Source organism: Vidua macroura, chromosome 2, assembly GCF_024509145.1.
Source record: "Vidua macroura isolate BioBank_ID:100142 chromosome 2, ASM2450914v1, whole genome shotgun sequence".
Lineage (NCBI taxonomy): Eukaryota > Metazoa > Chordata > Aves > Passeriformes > Viduidae > Vidua > Vidua macroura.
In genome coordinates, this window is record NC_071572.1 from 78867371 (window position 1) to 78886954 (window position 19584).

At 38.1% G+C, this 19584-nt stretch overlaps 1 protein-coding gene across 1 annotated transcript; it reads right to left on the reverse strand.

Moving 5' to 3' along the window:
• Positions 1–649: 649 nt before the first annotated feature.
• CCDC83 (coiled-coil domain containing 83) lies at positions 650–18618 on the reverse strand. The gene is made up of 10 exons (XM_054004795.1): positions 18344–18618; positions 16087–16171; positions 12780–12948; positions 11981–12148; positions 8779–8870; positions 7528–7596; positions 4767–4888; positions 3658–3737; positions 2022–2173; positions 650–928 (listed from the first exon to the last, which is right to left on the reverse strand). The coding sequence occupies exons 1-10, from the start codon at positions 18427–18429 to the stop codon at positions 740–742; spliced, it is 1212 nt and encodes a 403-aa protein (XP_053860770.1). The 5' UTR covers positions 18430–18618; the 3' UTR covers positions 650–739.
• Between the last annotated feature and the right edge of the window lie 966 nt (positions 18619–19584).

Consider the following 19584-nt stretch of genomic DNA (forward strand, 5'->3'; position numbering starts at 1 on the left):
ATGCTGTCACAAGTTTCTAATGAGGAAATGCATGGGTCAGAGCCTACACGTGTGAAGGACCTGTTGTGTGCTGCTGAGAGGGTGTCAAAAGGGAGCCCCTCCACTGCATCAATGCACTATGATAAATGTTCGAAGAGACCAGCCACAAACCAAGGATAAGGGCTTACACAATATATTTGGCCAATTCTAAACAAACAAAATATTGAAGACCTTAGAGATTTTTATGCTGGTTTTAAATTGGTTTTAATTTTTTTTTTAATTTGAATGTATTTAAGTAGGGATCTTGTGGAGGCAGATAAAAAAGCATTCAGACACCCATTTTTTAGCAATAGTTGAATTATGCTTGCAAAAATTAATTCTGCTTTAGCAGAGCACTATGTATTTTGTAACAGTTCTGTGTTCTATGGCAGCCTGCATTTACCCATTCACTGTCTGATCAAGAGGGAATTCCACATCTGGAAGTGAAGACCACACAAACTAAGTATTAGCTCAGACCTTTTAGTAGGTATACGTGCTGCTATGTGGACTGAATACCCCAAACATGTGTACAAGACCTCTTTCAGTGGTAAGGAAAGGAACCTTCCAATTAGCCTCTGCACACAGACATACCTCTCATGAAACTTACAATCATGATTCAGGCATTCTGAAATAGTTTCCTCAAAGCCCCATGCCACACAGAAGAGAGCAAATATTTAATGAACTGAGAATGTTACATTTCTGTATAAACAGCACAGCTTGTCTAGTTTTCATCAACATTTTCCTTAAATAAGGCCTTGATCATCTTAGCTGTGATATGCCCATCTAATTTACCAACAGTGTCCTCTTCTCTGTGGCTCCCACTTGGCATTTCTTCTGGTTCCTTACAAGCAGGCACAGCTTTTCCAACCACGTACAGCTTTCTCTTCAGAGGTCCCAATTTTAAGTATGCCTTAAGAAGAAAGAATATGTTTCCTTTGCAATTTCATAGAAAAGCAACCATTCTTAAAAAAAAAAACAAAAAACAAAACAAAACAAAAAAAAAAAAAAAAAAAAAAAAAAAAAAAACAAAACAACAACAACAAAAAAAACCCCAAAAAACCAAAAAAAAAAACCTAAACCCAGCAATTTTTATTTTTAAAGCAACTGTAGATATGCTGCCCTGGGGCTGTGTTTGATAAAGTCAGTAATAATGGGCTTCTTTTGCAAGCCAACTCATTTTAGGATGCTACAGCCCTGCTGCCCTCTTCTTCTCTGTGTTTTCACCAATATCCCCTCTATAAACCAAATTCTAATCTCAACTTCAGTTCTATGAGAAGAATTAAACTAATGCAACAGCTTGCTCCTGCCAAAAAGAGAGAGGTCCAAGCCCAGCCATGTGCTTCCACCACATCTGCACTGGCTCTGGTCTTCTCCTCTGAGTCTACTTAATTGACCAACCCAACAGAGACTAATTCAGGGGGAGAAAGAAAAGGAAAGCTTTTCTGCTAGGTTAGAGTCAATCAGCTACAGGAAAGGCCAATGTGCATGGTTTCTTCAACCCTGTAGTTTGTACCCAGGAACACCTTCATCCTGGCTTTCTGTTGAAGGAATATTGATCCTTTAATACTCCTGTGCAACACCATTCTAAAGGAACTAGTCCATTGCTATCCAAGCCAAGTAATCTCTCATTAGGTGACATTCAGAATTCTTTCTAGGGGAATTTCATCCTGACACTCCACGGGATGATACCCAGGACACCATTCAATTGCCAAAACACTTCCTCATGGTATTAGAGATGCCTGAAGGCATCCAAAACATCCACGTGAGGCTGGTCCGTAGAACACAGAACCTGTGCTCATTTGGCCCAGCATCTGAAGGACATGGAGTGACCTAACTGTCCCAAACAGCACCAGAGGACTACAGTCAAACATCTGAATTGCTCACCAGGTAAAGGACATGGGATGCCATAACACCACTGGAAATAGAATGGTATTAACAGTAGCTCATGCTCCACACTGAAAGATGTTTGTGTCAGTGGAAGACCTGATAACTCTGACTCATACCTGGAACTCTTCATCTTCATACAACAAGCTGTCCAGGGCTGGAGTGAAGATTTTTTTCCATGCTTTTTCATCACTGTCTGGAGGCTTCTTATAATCTGTTTTAGACCGAATCTTTGGAAAGGCACTTCTGAGGCTCTTTCCATCTGTCTTTGCTTTTTAAAGAGAAGAAAATGGAAGTGTATGTAATAGTTAAACCTTATGGAAGTCAGAATCAGTACTTGATATGAGCATTGCCTGCAATCTTTAATATGGCTTAGCCCCTGCAATGCAAAGAACAGCTTGGTAGCATTTTTAATTGGCAATTCAAGCCAAATGTTCATTTACATTGGGGTTTTTTATGTGGTTTTTTTGTTCACAATTTCTGATCAAGACCCAGGGACTGAAATTCATTGAAAGTTAGAACTAATGGGTCTGTAGGAGGGGGCAGGGAAAAAACGAGCTTTTATCAGTTCAACTTAAATCCTGTAGAGCCCTGAATAGTTAAAAAAAATAAGAAAGGCAGCAAAACCAAGTATAAACTTCTATACCCATGTTTGTGTATCTATAGGTACATAACTACAAGTTCCTGAAACACAGTTAGTCTACTTATAACTCCCCTAAAGAGATCACATCTGTAGTTGACTAATTCTCAGGATGATAGAGGATTCTGGACGTGGACTGCCAAGTTACAGGTTTGCCAGTGACTGTGACCCAGCTTATTGGAACAAAGCCTTCTCCTCCAGGTAAGTCTAGCAAAGGTGTTCAAAGTAAACATGTATTTAATACAGAAGTCTTTGTCAACATGTTTGCTGGTGCCTGATGATTTCAAAAGGCCTACCTATGGCTGGGACTGATTAGAACTTCAACAAACTTCTTCATATATCCATAACTGTATGACCTCCATTTTTCTAACATATCTCTTTAAATTTGTATTAAAGACATATGTTAGAATCATCTTCTACTTTTTTCCATCCTCTTTCTTCTACTCACACAAAGATGTAAAATAAAATTTGTGATACTTAGGAATCCACACAGACTGTCCTAAACAGATAAGCACAGGCTCATGTTCCTTCTTGCCTAATGGTATATACTTTACCTGGCCACACTTACCAGAAGGGGTGGAGATTCAGACCAAAATTCAGTACTGCTTACCAAAATTTTCAGTTCAGGTTGAGCTCCACGTAGCTTCATCTGCTCTTGCTAGGGATTTAGTTGTAATTTAACTCTGGTGTATTGGCTGAATGACTGCAAAGTGCGTGTACACTTAAAGTGAAAGCCAATACGGAATTTAAGAATGTCCCCTCAGGGACAAGCTATAGTGAAGGTATGATATGGATCAGTAAAGAACTGACTAAGATATGATTCATATCTTCATAAAAGATGGCCAGTCCTGTAAATTGCATTCCAGGGTAGCTCTAGATGAGTAATCATATTCCACAATCTAAAACAAATTTAAATTTAAAATCTGTACTACAGATAGATTGTGATTTTGTCTCCTTATGCAAATTACAATCTATCATGGCTGTGGTGGCTGCAATCAAGAGGGAAATAAGGTGTTCTCTATGTCAAACAGTTCGAATTAAAAGTTTTGGAAATAAAAAGTCTGTAAACGTTCAGTAACTTAGCAATTCTTACAAGCTGCTGACATTTGCATTACCTGCATATTCTCTGTTTTCCCTTTTCATTTCATCCTTAGGAAGTTCTTGCAAGCCAGCTCCCTTTGTATGAAACAAATGCCTGTGGAGTAAAAAATATAAAGTAAAACCCAAAACAGGGGTCTGAATTTTCTCTCTAAACTGTCCTGTGCAATGATTTGGGGTGAGGGGGAGGCCACCCTTTCTGCGAGCCACTGCTGCTTAGCCACAAAGGCAGAATAGCGCAATGGTTCAAAAATGCCATGGAGGCAGCCAGGTAGCTTAGTGGCTAATAAGCTGCTCTTTTTTATTCTTAGTGCCTTAGTTCAACTATGTCCATGAGACTAAAAGAAAACAAATGTTATAGTCTCCAGTCAGTCCAAGATTCAGACCACAGCTGGCAGCTCTCACTTCAAAGATATCCAAAGTCTGGAAAGGAGAGAAAAATGGTCACTTCTTAAGACTTGAACTTTTAGTGCAATATGGCTAAAATCACTGAGCTGGGACTGGAAACTGAAGATGGATCTCTCACATTGTTGCATTGTGCTTTTGATACCATTAGTGTTGACATTTTGTAGCTAAATTAATCTTTCTCCAGGGAAAAAGTTAAATCATTTCAACACAAAAGAAGCTAATACTACAGACACCCCTGCAGACAGACATTTCCCAAGGTCTCTTCCTCTCTCAGTGTCAGGTCATTGGTTTCACTCAAGACTGCAAACCCCCTATATATTTGCAAATTAATCTTCACATCCTTACATATTTTGCAAACAGTAAAGGAAAAATCTATTATTCAGCACTTAGTCTGAAAAGCTGGGGCTGAGACCATCTAATTGCAACACAAAGAAATTACTTCCAAGCCTCAGTGATATAAAGTGAATAGTGTTAGTTCTTAGTAGATTAATTAAGGACTCCATTTCTTCCCTGAAATTCGGTACTTGGGAAGTCACAATGTTACTGTCATCCTTCAGAGATACTACTCCCATATATACTCAGTCAAATCCTGTCTTTCCTCAACTAGGAAATTACCTTGGCTTTGATGTGGGAGAGCCCAAATAGCTCTAGAGGCAGACAGGAGCATTATCTTTAAAAAAAATTAATTACTTTTGAGTCCATAAAAGCATTATTTTACCCTGATACTCTTAGATGCTGAAGTTTGATATCAATCAGTTTTGCCACTAAACTGGCATTTTCTTCTTCCAGGAGCTGGACAGAAGCTTTCAAATCCCTTTCTTCCTTTCGGTAGATCTTAACCTGTTGACAATTAAAAAAAAGAAGAAAAGAAAGTCTTAGAATTTTGGAAAGCTTTGATAGCAACTACCTTACCAGCACATACGTAAGAAAAATGCAGCTGTATCAGAAAGATTGGACATTTGGTGAGGAAACATACTGACACCATCTTCAGACAAAAGGAAAGGCTCTCTAGTTCTTTCACACCTTTATTAGAACTCTTTTACTGCCACTGCCCATGTGTGTCAATCACAGCCACACATTTGGGCTATGCAACCCTGACAGCAAAACCTTCTTGTATAGTCAAACAGGTCTGCTAGACAGGAACTCTGGATTTTTCTCTTTTGCTTTCACATCAGAGCTTTGAGAGAGGAAAAGCTTTGCAGAGGTTAAGTCAGGGTCTTACTTAGCAAGTGTTGTTTTACTAATGACTTCTTATACACAAAACCTTCTTACCCAGAATTAGCGAAGTTTTCAGTCCATGTTACCACAACATTTCTTCCCTCAGAGGGTGGTGGGGCTCTGGAACAGGCTCCCCAGGGAAACGGTCACAGCTCCAAGGCTGACAGAGATCAAGGAGCATTTGGACAATGCTCTCAGTGGGGCTTTGCAGGACCAGGAGTTGGACTCAATGATCCTTGTGGGCCCCTTCCCGCTCAGGATGTTCTATGGTTCTGTGACATTGGCTAAGCCCCAGGTACTACTTGCTTTCAGACTGGTAATTGCCCCTTATCACTGTGGAGATACACTGACCAAAGGATGCTGGTTATTCAGTTCCCACAATTCCTCCCACTGTTGCATAAGTACCAGCAAGTTCTTACCCCCTTCACTGGAGAGGGGAATGTACTATGGAAACAATATCTTCCCAGAAACCTTAGCCATATGCACATGCTCAAGAGAAGTACCAAGTGATCTGAAAGCGTCCATTCTCATCAAAATCAAATTAACTCAGCTATAATCATCCAAATTTGCAGTTAAAACTAGTTCCAACTTCTCCCAAGGATTAAAAAGGTGAAAATGACTGGAAATTAACCAGTAACAGGATGTGGCTTGGCACAGTGAGGTGATGCAGCTTTGCACCATCTTGGTGTGACACAGTAACCATGGAAAAATGTGACTGAAGTCTCCAAATCTGTTTTAATTTTGGAGGTAACTAATCTAGAGCTATTTTGGTAAGTTATTTTTCAGTTCAGTGGCCAAGCTTTAAAAAAAAACAAAAACCTGAGACAAAACTAAATTTTTTGGTTTATCACCCCCAAAGGAAATACTGAAACAGTCTGTCAGCTACATATAAACATTAGTCTGAGAGAAAATATTTCATCCATGTACGAAAAGCAGAGAAAATGAATGGATGAATTCAGAGGACTGGAGAAGTTAGTGATAATAGTTTTGTTTTCCCCCAAAATTGAAAGCAGTAATTCATAACATAGGCAAGTAGCAACATAGAAAAGTAACTCATAACATAGGAAACTTCGTGTTGAAAGGAAAGAAATCCAAATCCCTCAGCTCTGAGGTGAGGGCCTGTCAGGACATAAGAGTACTCCAAAGTGCTTTCTTCTTGGCACTGCTAATGTGTGTAAAAAACTGTAAGTGTTCAGTAAGACAGGGAGAAGGGAAGAGAATTCATACTCATTCAGTGATGGGATGTGTAGATTTGAGCTCCTGTTTGTTTATACAGAATAAAACATTAATTCTTTCCCACTTCATTTCCCTACCCTCATTGCTTCAGAAGCTGTGGTTTGGACACCCTCCCTGGAAAGTTAAAGATGCATGCTTAGAGCTCATTAAGGGGAAGAAGGAAAGCTGTGTCCCTGCATACTGGCAAGTACCTTAAATTAGTAACTAAAATGAAGAAACCTCTGCCAGGTTTGTTGATGTGGCATGGAAAAAGTAAGAAGTACATTTACTAAATTCCCAAAAAGTTCTGCTCAGTTCTCAACTGTGAGGCTCTAAAAGTGAGGAAAGGCATTTCACCTACCAATCTCATGCTTATATTTGATTGAAACAAAGAACCTATATTGACTGGAATAAATAAAATCAAACTTTCACTATGGAAAAAATTAGTTTCCTAAATTTGGCACAAAAATTTTTCCTTGTCAAGAAAATTACAGATACCTAATATATAGCTCTAAATTGTCATTAATGGGCAGTATAAAAGCTATCAAGCAATTAATTACAACCATATATGATTTTGATTTTCCTCTCTTCAGTGTAGAGTCCCCATGGTTTCTTTATGACCTTCCATTTAATGTTGTCTCAAGCCATTTCTCAGAACATGTTTCCAACATCCATATCCATTTTCTTTCAATACAGCAGCACTAGAAATTTAATGCAATTCAAACTTCCCCTCTTCAGCTACTTACCTGGTTGATCCTTTATAGCATCTCAATCTCCACAGATAAAAATCCTTAATTGTATGGTACATTGTAGTCCTTTATGTAACAGCTTGGGTAGGAAAGGGGGTTCTCCATTTGTGAAAGCAGATGTTCACCTCTTACCTTTATTTGCCACATTGCACTGTTTGCTGCTCAGGATTACAGATTAATTACTGGAAAATTGCTCTCCTTTGCTAACAGAAGTCTTCCGAGGCCCATGACTGGAAACAGTTCTGACCATAGGCCACAGTATTTCAAACATAAACTGCAGGCAAGTGATCCTCTTACCTCTTCTTTTAGCCACTCATTCTCTTCAATCTCTCTGCGACAGTTTTTGTCTAAGTATCCCACAGCATTCTGAGAAAACACAATTTAAGATAATCTCATTGGAGAGCAACACTTTGACAGTCCTGCACACTATAAAGAAGAACCTTCTGCTCTTTAGCAGGAAATAATTAAGACACATCCACACAACAGACTGCAGCATCCCCTGAGGGATTACAAGGGGATTTAGTTCACAAGGCCAGATGTTTCTCCTCTATCATCCTTCCTAGAGCAGATTATATGTCAAACAATTTACCAATATTTTTTTATTTCCCATATTAAAATAGGACATTTCCCTTTTTGCCTAACAAATTCTTCTATGTTCCCAGTACTGCTCAAGTTTTACTGCTTTTAGAAAATCAAACCTTCAGCTATTAAGAACCCCAAGTAAAATCCCAAATGAGCCAGTACTGCTCTACAACAAGTGACCTAAGCATGTAGAGGTCTGTGCTAATGACCCAAGGCTACAATTTAATTATTGATGTCAGTAAAGTGGGAAGGAAGAAGTGGGGAGGGAAGATGCCCTGTAGATCACCATAAACACAGTCCTCTGGATTATGTTCTCACATGACTGGAAATTCCAGCACTGAAGTCAGGGAATTTAAACACCTAATGGGCCTAGTGGTTTGTACTGAAGTATGCTTTGCATTTTGTGAAAGTAAGAAGTTGTCACTAGAGCTACTTGTAAACCATGCTTTCAAATCAGAGCTGGCAGAGATGACAAAAAACATAGTGAATCAATAAACCTACATTTTCCTGAGACTGCACTATTGTGGCATTTTAAACATGTTGTACTTTACAAATGCAGTGAAACCTTTTTTTTTTTTTTTTTCAAATCGATGTATATTTTCATGCAATCTCTTTGTATGTTACTGCTTTTTGAAGTCTGTATAAATGTCAAAATCAAGGCCATGGCAAAAGCAACATGTTCTCAAACAAGCCTTGTCAGTGCATGGTGCCCCAGTTTCCTGTGCCTTCTTTGTAAAATGCCCTCACATCTATCCATTATTATCCTGGTGGAAAGAAAAAAAAAAGTACATGTATGTATGGCAATAACCAAATCCATATGTACCAGGATTTACAGGTTATTTTACTCTCAATTTATTAGAAAAGTTTGAAGTCTTAATATGTGTTAAAATAATTAATAATGCAGAGTACATGTATCCCAACTATAACGCAGTTAGCAGTTTTTAAAAAAAAAAGCAAAAAGAATACCTTAAGAGCTTCTTCACTGAGTAATTTCATGTGCCTGTCAAACAGTTTCTGATTTTCTTCTCTCACAACTTTCAAAGCTTCTCTATAATATTCTTCAAAACAAAAAACCAGGGAAATCAGAAATCATTATTTGCCATCAATTTTTCCTGATAACAGATAGATAACTGATATGTCATTACTAAACGGCAACTTATCAGCAAGTGTCGCCTGCATAGATGCTCCACAGAAAAGGATTCAAATATCCTTTTCCAAAGAAATTGTCCTTCTAAACCCCAAGAACAGTAGTGTTAACTACAAAACTAGAAATTGGAAGTGGCTTACATATTTCTGTTCACAACTGCAACAGCTGAGCAATTCACTGCTAACTGAGCAGTGATCTAAGCAATTCTCTGCTAAAATATTGGCATCTTAACATTAAATTTTGTCTCTATCAATAGCAGAGGTTCTGGAGCCATATGAGAGATTTGCTTAGAAAATTAATTTTTTTGACATAGAAGCATATTGGATCTCCTTATCCATGTGAATTTTTTTCAGATAATTATTATAACATGCCTAATAAATTTTCTGACTTATCTAAGGCTCTAAGGTTCTAATTTGACAGCAGGAGAAAATGGAGAATGTGGCAATTGCCACGATGATTTGCTTCTATCATTACTTGTGGTCATTATTTAGAAAGTGTGTCCTACATTGAACTGGTTTGGCTTCATGTTCTAGTCATTTGCTATTTAATTATTTCATCCTTCCCTTAAGTTCTTTTGTTTTTGCTCTTCTAAACAGCTCACTTCTGCTTGATATTTCCTCCTTCTGAAGGAATGAATGAGATTGTAGTAATTTTCTGTGAAGGAAGGCACAGCACACTTGTTTCAAAGGGCTGAAATTCAGTCTTTCACTGCACTTGTGTTGCAGACAGCCTATTTCTGATCTAGCTGTAAACGAATATCTGCTCATGGATGCACTGTGGAGTCAAAGGCAATCAAATCTGAAAGATGTATTAGTAGTGCATTAATTATTAATTTAATGTGGCAGCAGCTCTCTGGCCACAGAGAGCAACACATAACTTTCCCAGGCATCGTTCTGTGAGAAGATCAGAGAAAAGAATGATAAACAATTCTTATCTTCACTTGCTGCACCTTTTGTTGTGAACATGTGGAATGTGTTAGGGAGATTTGTTTACCAAAGTGTGATTTCTTAATTGGCCAGTGGTGATGATGTGTAGATGGAAGGACCAATTGGGTCCACCTGTATCATGACTGTCTGTAAGGGTGATGGGTTTCTTAATTAGTATAATGAAGTGATAGATCGGCCTTCTGAGAATCATGGTGTCAATGCTAATTATTGCCCGGCTAGGGGCCTGCGGCGACAATTTAACACTGTGGAAGCTGGACTCCACCATCTAGGCTTGGCAGAATGAAAAGGAAGTACTTCCATACTATAATGAATTCACTCTTATTATTTCAGACAGCTAAATAACCTGATTTGTACTTGGAGAATGAAAAAGGAGAAACTGTGTGTCTGAACAGTTCCTAAAGAGACTATCTTCCCTAATCCTCTCACTGCAACACTGTTTTCCCCACACATCACCTAAATGTGTGGCTCTCTTTTTCTTCCTCTCCAGCTGTTTTGCTTAAAATGTCACCACCAGAAAACATGAACTGTGCCAGTTCCAAGCCCTTCAATGGCACACAAAGAGACAGAAACCTGATCACCTATGTTTATTCTCTAAGCTTGTTACGTATTCAAGGTGTGAGCAAGCCAAATTTGTTGCTGCCTCTCTCTGAAAGCTTGATAGATTTCTGCTGGAAGGCTGTACTCCCCAGACACTTCCTAGGTTCAGTTTTACGGAGTTAAGCAAAATAGTATGGTAAACATCCAGTACTGTCAGCATCATTTTCCAGTATTTTATGTAGGCCACTTATATATGTACCACTATAACATGACTTTCAATAAATACACTTCTGTTGGACCATGAATTTTTGTTAAACCACAACATTCTGTACCCTGTGACATGTGAGAGGTCAGACTGCCTGTCCCTACTGACATTCTATATAACAGCCCATTCTCCTTTTCATTTCATATTTCAGCAGCTATATGGTGAAGTTTTAAATCAATTAAGAACATAGAAAATGCATAATGAAAAAACCCCAACCTCTCCTGACTACAGACGTGGATATATGACAAGCTATCTGGAAATGTAGAAATCACAGAGCAGATCTCAATGGTGGTAAAATATGTTTTGAGAGACAAAAAGATAGCTGGCTGGCTCTTATTCACAGTAGCTGATGCCTGGTAATGGCTGGCACAGAATATACAGAGACCCTTAGAGCAGTGTCACTGCCTGTTACTACCAGCTGCTTGGCTGCAGTCACGCATACTGAGAGGGACATGAAGAAAGAAAACCAGGACATCCTTATCCTGTTGGAAGCATGGGTTATGTAACAGCAAAATATTTAAATTATTTTAAAATAATGCAGTAATAAAGAAATCTTTGTAAAGCACTCAGCACCACAATATATAAGCTCTCAAATTAATTCCACTGCTGTGACAGTGCTGAAACAGTTCCCAGTATGTGTCTGTGTCTGTACCAGCAATTTTGCAGGACCTCACACTGTGTAACTAGGAGGAAAGGCCCAGACCACTGGCTAAAGAGCTCCCCCTAGTCCTGCATGTAAACCAGTGCACTCAACAGAAAAAACTGTTCCAAGAATGAGCTCATACTACTTTCCTGTCAAAGGAGCTTTCAATATGTGAAGTGCTTGTAGATGATGAGAACTAACAACAGCAGAGTCAACATTTTCAAGTATGACTGCTAAGGGAGCCCTCTGTGTAGGTGACCTAAATATGTGTAGATTTATTTTTACAAAAAACTGCTATCCTTCTCAGTAACATTTTTTTTAATTGGTTGCCTCTATTTTACAAGAAAACAATCAAAGGACCAGCTTATCAGTTTCTTGAAGTGTCATCATTTCTGTATCAATTTCTTAATAAAGGAACTTCTACAGAGAGAGAAATAAAGAAAGGGAGTCCTTATATTTTTCAGGATTATGCAGCCCATCTTAGGTGCACTGAGAAAAGTTCATGGAAATTACTAGAAAAGTTGATACAAGTTACTAGACCTTGATCTAAAATGAATTTTATCATTTAATTCCTGCAGGCAATATGCAAAGGCCCTGTAAGACTTGCATTACACCAGCTGTAAACTGACCTTCAGTTCTTTCAAGTTCATATTTGACATCTGCAATATCTTTTTCCAGAGTGCTAATCCTCTCAGCATGTATTTTACTTCCGACATTTTTGTACTCCAACCAATAATCTCTCTCACGCTGCTTTTCTGCAATTTTTTTCTTAGTTTCTTCAATTTGGGAGCGCAGATCTATTAAAATAAGAATGTCAAAGACAAGTTCATTACTGATTTATTGAACTGATAATTCTTACAGTGTCAACATGTTTAAAAAAGGCGCTTTCACAGGGAATGGAAAAGGAAGGGGGATTCTTCTACACTACAGAACATTACAACCTGATGACCTTACATAGTTTCAAGGGTCACCATCACTGCTGAAAACAGCTTGATCTTATTCTTCCAAAGAGAGACAACTGTTCTCACCAAAATGTTGTAACCAAGGTCACATGTCTCCCACAGAAAGTCACAGGGATGGCAGCCAGAATTTTCAACACTCAAAACTGATCTTTTTTCCTGCCATCAATAATTTTTATTTTCAATCTTCAGTAGAGCCACTGCTTAGGACTTTCATGAGTTTCAAAAAAGAGGAAGCTTCTGCACTTGCACAATACTATACATCACTTGGAAGGGACAGATTGATTTATAGGCCCTCCACATTCTCATACTAAATTGAGACCCAATTTTGGGAGAGGAATAGTTTTATACTTTTTATACAACAAAGAAGTTGAATCTCTACTTAAATTGCAAAACAACAACAACAACAACACATACTCAATCCCAAGTGTGTAAACTGCAAACCACACTTTCCCAATGCACAACATACCTTGAATAACTTGTTCTTTGTCCTTCACAAACTGAAAAACTGCTTTCAGTGACTCTTCCACATCATCCCTGGTTACAACCTCCTTCTCATCTCGTTTTTTCTCCTTTTCTTCTATTTGCCTTACTAAGCGCCTGATAAGCACCTTCTGTTCTTCCTTCAGAAGAACATTCTAAAAAAGAAGACACAGCTGATATTAACATGTTTTCAAAGTGACAAATTTAAGCAAAATAAGTAAAATCTGGCCTAGTGCCAGATGAAATGCAAGAACACCCAGCTAAGCACCTGTTCTTCATATTCTGAAAGATTAGAGCAGAGGGCAGAATTTGCAAGGCTCAGATACTTCCTCAGTGACTTCAAGACCACTGGAAGGAAATGAGAGACAAAGGACAGCTGTACTTAGTACAGCCCACCGATAATCCTCCATTGCCTGGAAAGAAAGGTGCTTGTAGATAATTTAATAACAATGTTTATAAGTAGGAGCTATTTGCTTCATGTCAACATTCTTCATGAGAATGTACCATCTTCATATAGAAAAATCATGAGACAATCAGGTCACTTGCATATAACCACAGCAAAGAATCTTGTTAGAACTGAAATTCGTTTTACCTCCTGATTCCACAACTGTTATCATAACCCTTGGCCATTACCCTCTCTAGTGACACTCAGATTGTTTGAGATTACTGATTGTGTATGTTTGCTCCCAAAGGATACCATACAGGAGCAAACAAGTAATAAGTAAGCAACAGTTAGTAGGCAGTAGAAAGAGTCTCAAGCATTCTTCACTTCTAGGATTAACTCTAAATGCTCAGAAACATTAAGCAGGAAATAAAGAATGGAGCTCAAAGCACTGTCAAAACATAAATTAGAACTGTAGCACTTCACCCATGCCTTAAAGTACCCTGCTCAATCTAAAATATGGAGTCCTTGAAAGACCATGAACTAGCAGTGAATTGGGGGAATAACTGTAGAAAGAGAGCTGGGGGTAAAATTAGAGGAAACTGGGAAGTTGTATTCACATCCTAACAGAAGTTGTAGTGGGATGGAAATTATAGAGTAAAATGCAGCTGCTACTCTCTTAATGGAATGCAGTTGGCATGCTCGAAACCTAATCCATGATGATGCTCTACAATCTGCAACCATAGCCCCTGCTAAGGGGGATGGAACAGAGTGGAGACACCGTGACCGGGCTTCATAGAAATCTTTGCAGGGAGGGGAACTCAATGGCACTCTGTGGCTGACAAACCGCACAGCACCTGTCAGCCAGGGGAGAGAGGAGAAGATGAATGACTAGAGTCACTCAAGTTCCACCTAAGCATACAGTATGACAGTAAGTTAGGAATGGGGAGAAGTTTGGGAAGTCCATCATAACTGCTAGGATCAGTTGTGAGACTGAACCTGTCTTCTCCCCCATAGGGACACCTTTTGGGTTAGAACCATGCTCTGTGGGCACTGAATACTTTGGATTAGAGCTTGTCTGTGTGTGGCTTTGAACATGTTTTTGCAGAGAGATACTCTGACTGAAAATCCTCAAAACTCAATCTGTCACAACTTTATGTTAATAAAGAACATTATTCCATAAGCTGTCAGTATGAGCCTTTCACGGGCACTGGCTGTCAGTAACCCTCAAACAAATTGGGGAGACCCACTGAGGGGTCGCAAACCTATGCTGGTTGCTCTGAACAAGGCAGTCGAAACGCCCTCCGATCCAGCAGTATAACCACAAGAGACATAAGACTCAACAATAATCATAAAAGCCTTCAGATGCCTGCAGAAAGAAGAGCAATTGCCACTTCCAGTGATAGTCAAGCCACAAATGAAACACCATTCAGGCTTCAAGACTGAAAGAAGTACCACAGAAAGCTAAACATATGGATGCTTATAAAAGCAGGGCAAGCATCAGCATGGGAAGGACAGAGAGACATTGTTTCAATGTTTCACTGCTATGAAATGCAGGCTGCAACATGATCCAGAATAAGGATTTTTTGAGCATTTTCAATTAATTTCAATAGGTAACTCTCTAATATCTATTTTCAAAGTTCACTGCTCACAGTTATCAGATGCCATATTATGGCTGTTTATATACAGCTCATATGCACAGTTCTTTAAAGTGTCACTCAGGCGAGATCAGTAGTTACACAACCTTGTTCTAAAAATTACCCAAAACAATTCTTAATCCATGAGAAAGTGTGTCTTTATCAATCAGTGCTAGAAATCACAGCTAGTACATAGCATGATGGTCTTTCTCTTTTATTCAATTTTTATTGTAACTAAGTTTTCAGCAATAACTAGATTCTCACAGAAATCTGTGTAATTCCATTACTTCAGAAGTGATTCAAAGAAGCTCAACAATTCTCAGTGCTTGGTTAGGTCTCCTAATACTACTGACAAAAATGAAATTTATACCATTTATTCTTCATGCATTAAAATATTGAAGAATATTTGTAGGACTGGTTAAAAGGATGTACTGCAGGAAAAGTACCTACTGAAAAAGGGCTTGCTGTCCTGTGCTTGCTGCAGAGAAAGATAACAAAGGCCAACAAAGTTGATAAAAGGACTAGAGCACAAGTCTGATGTGGAGCAGCTGGGGATGTTTAGTCTGGAGAAAAGGAGTCTCAGGTGGCATCTTATTTCTCTCTACAACCACCTGGAATAACTTTGTAGCCAGGTGGAGGTTGGTCTCTCCTCCCAGGTAACATGTAACAGGGCAAGAGGAAAAGGAAATTGTGCCAAGTTTAGATTGGATATTAGGGAAAATTTCTTCACTGAAAGGGTGGTGAGGCATTGGAATAAAGGGCACTCTTTGCCCAGGAAAGTGGTGGAATCACTATCCCTGGAAGTGTTCAAAAGGGTTGAAGTGCCACATGTGGATGTAGCACTTGTGGACCTGGTTTAGTGATGAACACAGTGGTGCTGGGTTAAACAGCTGGACTTGATGATTTGAGAAGTCTTTCCCATCCTTAACAATTCTGTGATTCCATTAAATAGGTAGGTGCTTATAAGCATCTCTAGTGCATTAGAAAGCACCTGCACTGAACTCACTTTACCTTATAGCTCTGTCCTATTCTGTAATGCTCTACTCCTGCAGCTTCTTTTTAGCATGTTATATTTAGGACATTTCTGCTACATGTCACATTTAATTCAGATAACACTTTAACTTTCAGCACATAAAGTGACTCACTAGTTTCATTGACTGTAATAAATTCACTGCAATAACTAATTTTAAAGTATGTAGTATTCAAATGGAAAGAATAAAACTGAATTTATGAGTAAGAATACCACAAATAAAATTTGTTGCATAGTCACTTACCTTTTTAATGTTTTCTTTGATCTTTTCTTCCAATCCTTTCAGATGAAACAAAACCCGTGCAATTGTTGCTTCTTTTGCCACAATGCTATGAAGAGAGAGTGAAGAAAGAGACATTCTTACAAAAACATTAGAGAAAGAAATGCTATTTAAGCTAGGTTAGATGTAAATACTACAAAAAATGTTTATTTTCATATTATATTGCTTGACTCATTTGGGTAAATACCACTGTCTGCTTACTACACATAAAGAAATTATTTCCCACATACATCTGGGCCTAGATGTTAGTTTGGATTTCATACCCCTACAGAGCAGCAGACTCCTTGGTTATACTGTTCCTGTGTAGCCTCCTGAGAGGCTGGAGCTGGTTTGTTCATTTGGCATGAGGTTTAGCTGACCTGTTGCACAGGTCACTTTCAGGACAAGATAGTTTGTGCTCCAGAAAATATTGCTCTAGTACTCTGTACCTCTGTTCCCAGCATTCATTCATATTATGGTGCAATAGAGGCAACTACTATAATTATCACAAAGTCTTTTATTCTTTTAACAGTTCTTCCTTCAGTTTTTAGTTTGGGGTGGTGTTTGTTTTTTTTTTTGTTTGTTTGTTTGTTTGTTTTTGTTTTTTGTTTTTTTTTTGTTTTTTTTGTTTTTTTGTTTTTTTTTTTTTTTTGTGGTTTTGGGAGTTTTTTCCCTTCTCTATTGCTTTCAGCTATTTCCTAGTTAATTTGCTACGTTTGGATCACTGAATCATGCAAATTGCAGGTTATTAAATTTGCATCCTCTGGTGTCAGTGTGCTCCAATGTATTCTTCAGGTTTTCTATTAAGTAGAAGGATATTAGTTAGAGAGAGGCTAGACCAGAGATATGGGGGTACAGTGGTCATGGCCATAGCAAAAGTACATAATAAGATTGTTGTTCCTAAGAAGTGCTGAAATGGAGAACTTTAATGAAAATGCAAAATAACTCCCCAGGAACAGTGACCATTCTTCAGTGAAAGGAAATAAAAAACAGGAATGGAAGCTAAATACTACAAACTTGATAAATCCTAAAGTGGAATGTGACAGCTATTCACTCGTATGGTTATCCACCTTTGATCAGTCAAATAGTACAGAGAAGTTACAGAGATTACAGAGGTGAAGAGAAAGAAAGGGAGAGGAAGAGAGAAGAGAGTGGAAGAAAGATAAAAACAGCAAGAAGAATACTTTTCTTCCCTTTTTCCCCTACTGTTGCTGTAGAAACTACATATTCCATTTCAGTGAAGCACCTATTTCAGTGGAAGACTCTCCAGACAAATGAGTCATTTGCTTGGATATCAGCATATGCATAGCAATAATTTTATCAGAAAGTGGTGCAGTTTTTCTCCCAGCCCACTAATACAGTTTCCTTATTCCTTCACAAAATAGGTGAGTAGGTTTTGGACTTTTCAGAAGGTATTTGTTTGTTATATGATTCAGCTAAATCTAGGCTATTTCACTACTCTGTGCTCTGTAAAATGAAACAGAAAAATCTCACATAAACCCTGTGAACTCATACAGATCTCACTACAACTATAGGAGCATACTTTTCAGTTTGCTTACTCCACTTGTCATTTCCAGACCAAGGCATTACTCCTTGCTCCCTAAACGCTGATAATTGTTGGATATTGGGTGTTCCTGAGGTATTTCCCCTTCAGTTTCTGTCTCTTAGATGAAAGTCATGAAGCTTACTTTTTCTCCTTTTCATCATTTACTCAAGAGTCTAGAAATCAAATAAGTTGGACTGGTTTGTAACTGCTTCAGATATTTCCCCCTTGTCTTTTATTTTTCTCTGCTTGATTTTAAGAGACCTTTAATTTATCCATCTCTTACTTTCAAAATAAAACACTTTGTGCTCTGCTCTCAGCTGCACCAAGGAACTGTAGGTCTTGAGGTTCTGGCTAGTGACAACAAACCTCCGCGAACACCAAGGAATCCTAAAAAATACAGTCAAATGTGATCTTGCAACTTCAGCATATGCTGATCAAAAGCTTGCTACTAACAGAAAAAATGTCACCTCTTTTTGGTTTTAATATTTTTGCCAAGTTATAGCCTAATGGCAAAGAATTTCTGACCCATTGAATTGCTTTCTTACAGCTACAGTTTAAAAAGTATACCTTTCTGAAATAACCTCGAAACCTCAAAACAATCAGCTCAGACTCTAAATTGTGTAAGCTGTCTTTGTTATCTGCTTTCTTTATTCACATATTCTATATGAGTGAAAAGTTAAAATATATTTAACCTACTGATATTCTAGTAAGGCTTCTGGTAAATCTGATTCAGGCTCTTGAACTTGCTCTTCTGGTTTCTTCTTTTTCTTACTCTCTTCCATTTTTTTTTTTTTTTTTTTTGCTTTTTTTTTTTTTATACTTGTGCTAGAAGTGAAGGAAAAAAAATATAGAGATGAATAATTTACAAAGCATTGTGTGTTCACTGGCACTTGTCACTTGTGACAAGCTTGTAACAGTTCTGAAATAAAAAAAACAAGTTGGGTTTTTGACAGCAACAATGCTGTCCAGGGGTAGCATTCAGGCCCATGTCTATACATATATACACATATATATGTGTGTGTATATATACATATATATATATGTAATGTAATGTATACCTAAGTAGATACAGGGCTCTCTATCACCAGTTACTTACTACATCCCTTGCTACAGGTTGTCTTTTACGTTCTTGCAAATCAAACCAGCAGTTGCTCCTTTTCCAGTCCTTTGTTTCTTTATCAGCCTTGCTTTATCAAGTCCACTTGTTCACATGCCTCTCTTTCCCTCTCCTTCTGTTCTCCTAGCACTATGAATATCTCCCTTTCACCACAACTCTGGTAGCAGTTTTCATTGTCAGAGCTGGAACACAAGCACTTTCTGAAGGGATATTCATGTCAGCAGTATTCCCTGGGCATGCTGTCACAACTACCAATCTCAGAATTCGACTGACAATGAATAGTTCTGCAATGGAACTAGTAGCATATATTATACAAAATAAAAAATGTCACAAGAAAGGGCACTTATGAAGATTCCTTGCTTTTAGTAGTTACATAATCAAATTTTCCAAATTAAAATAATTTATATAATATGGAATGTTTTATTACTGAATGAGTAGAAACACCGTACATAACCTGTTGTTGTATTAAACTGCTTATCTGAATTTAAATTCTGAATTTTACAATAATAGGTTAAATTGATAAAAATTTGTTCTGTGACTAAATACAGCAGGCTGGATACTTTTTCCTGTTAAAATGAGCACAAGTAAACAGGAAAAAAGAAATCAGTAAAAAGCCACATAAGCAAGCCTGTAAAATCAAGGGAATGAAGTGAAACCAACTATTGACAGATGCACTGTAATCCATACACTGTCCTATGTCTTCTCATCACACTCACCATACCCTGAAGCAAGGCCATGTCAGCTTTCTGTATACAGAATAACTTTCTATCCTACTTCATATACAACCTTTGCAGTTTCCAATTCAGTACAATATTTTTTC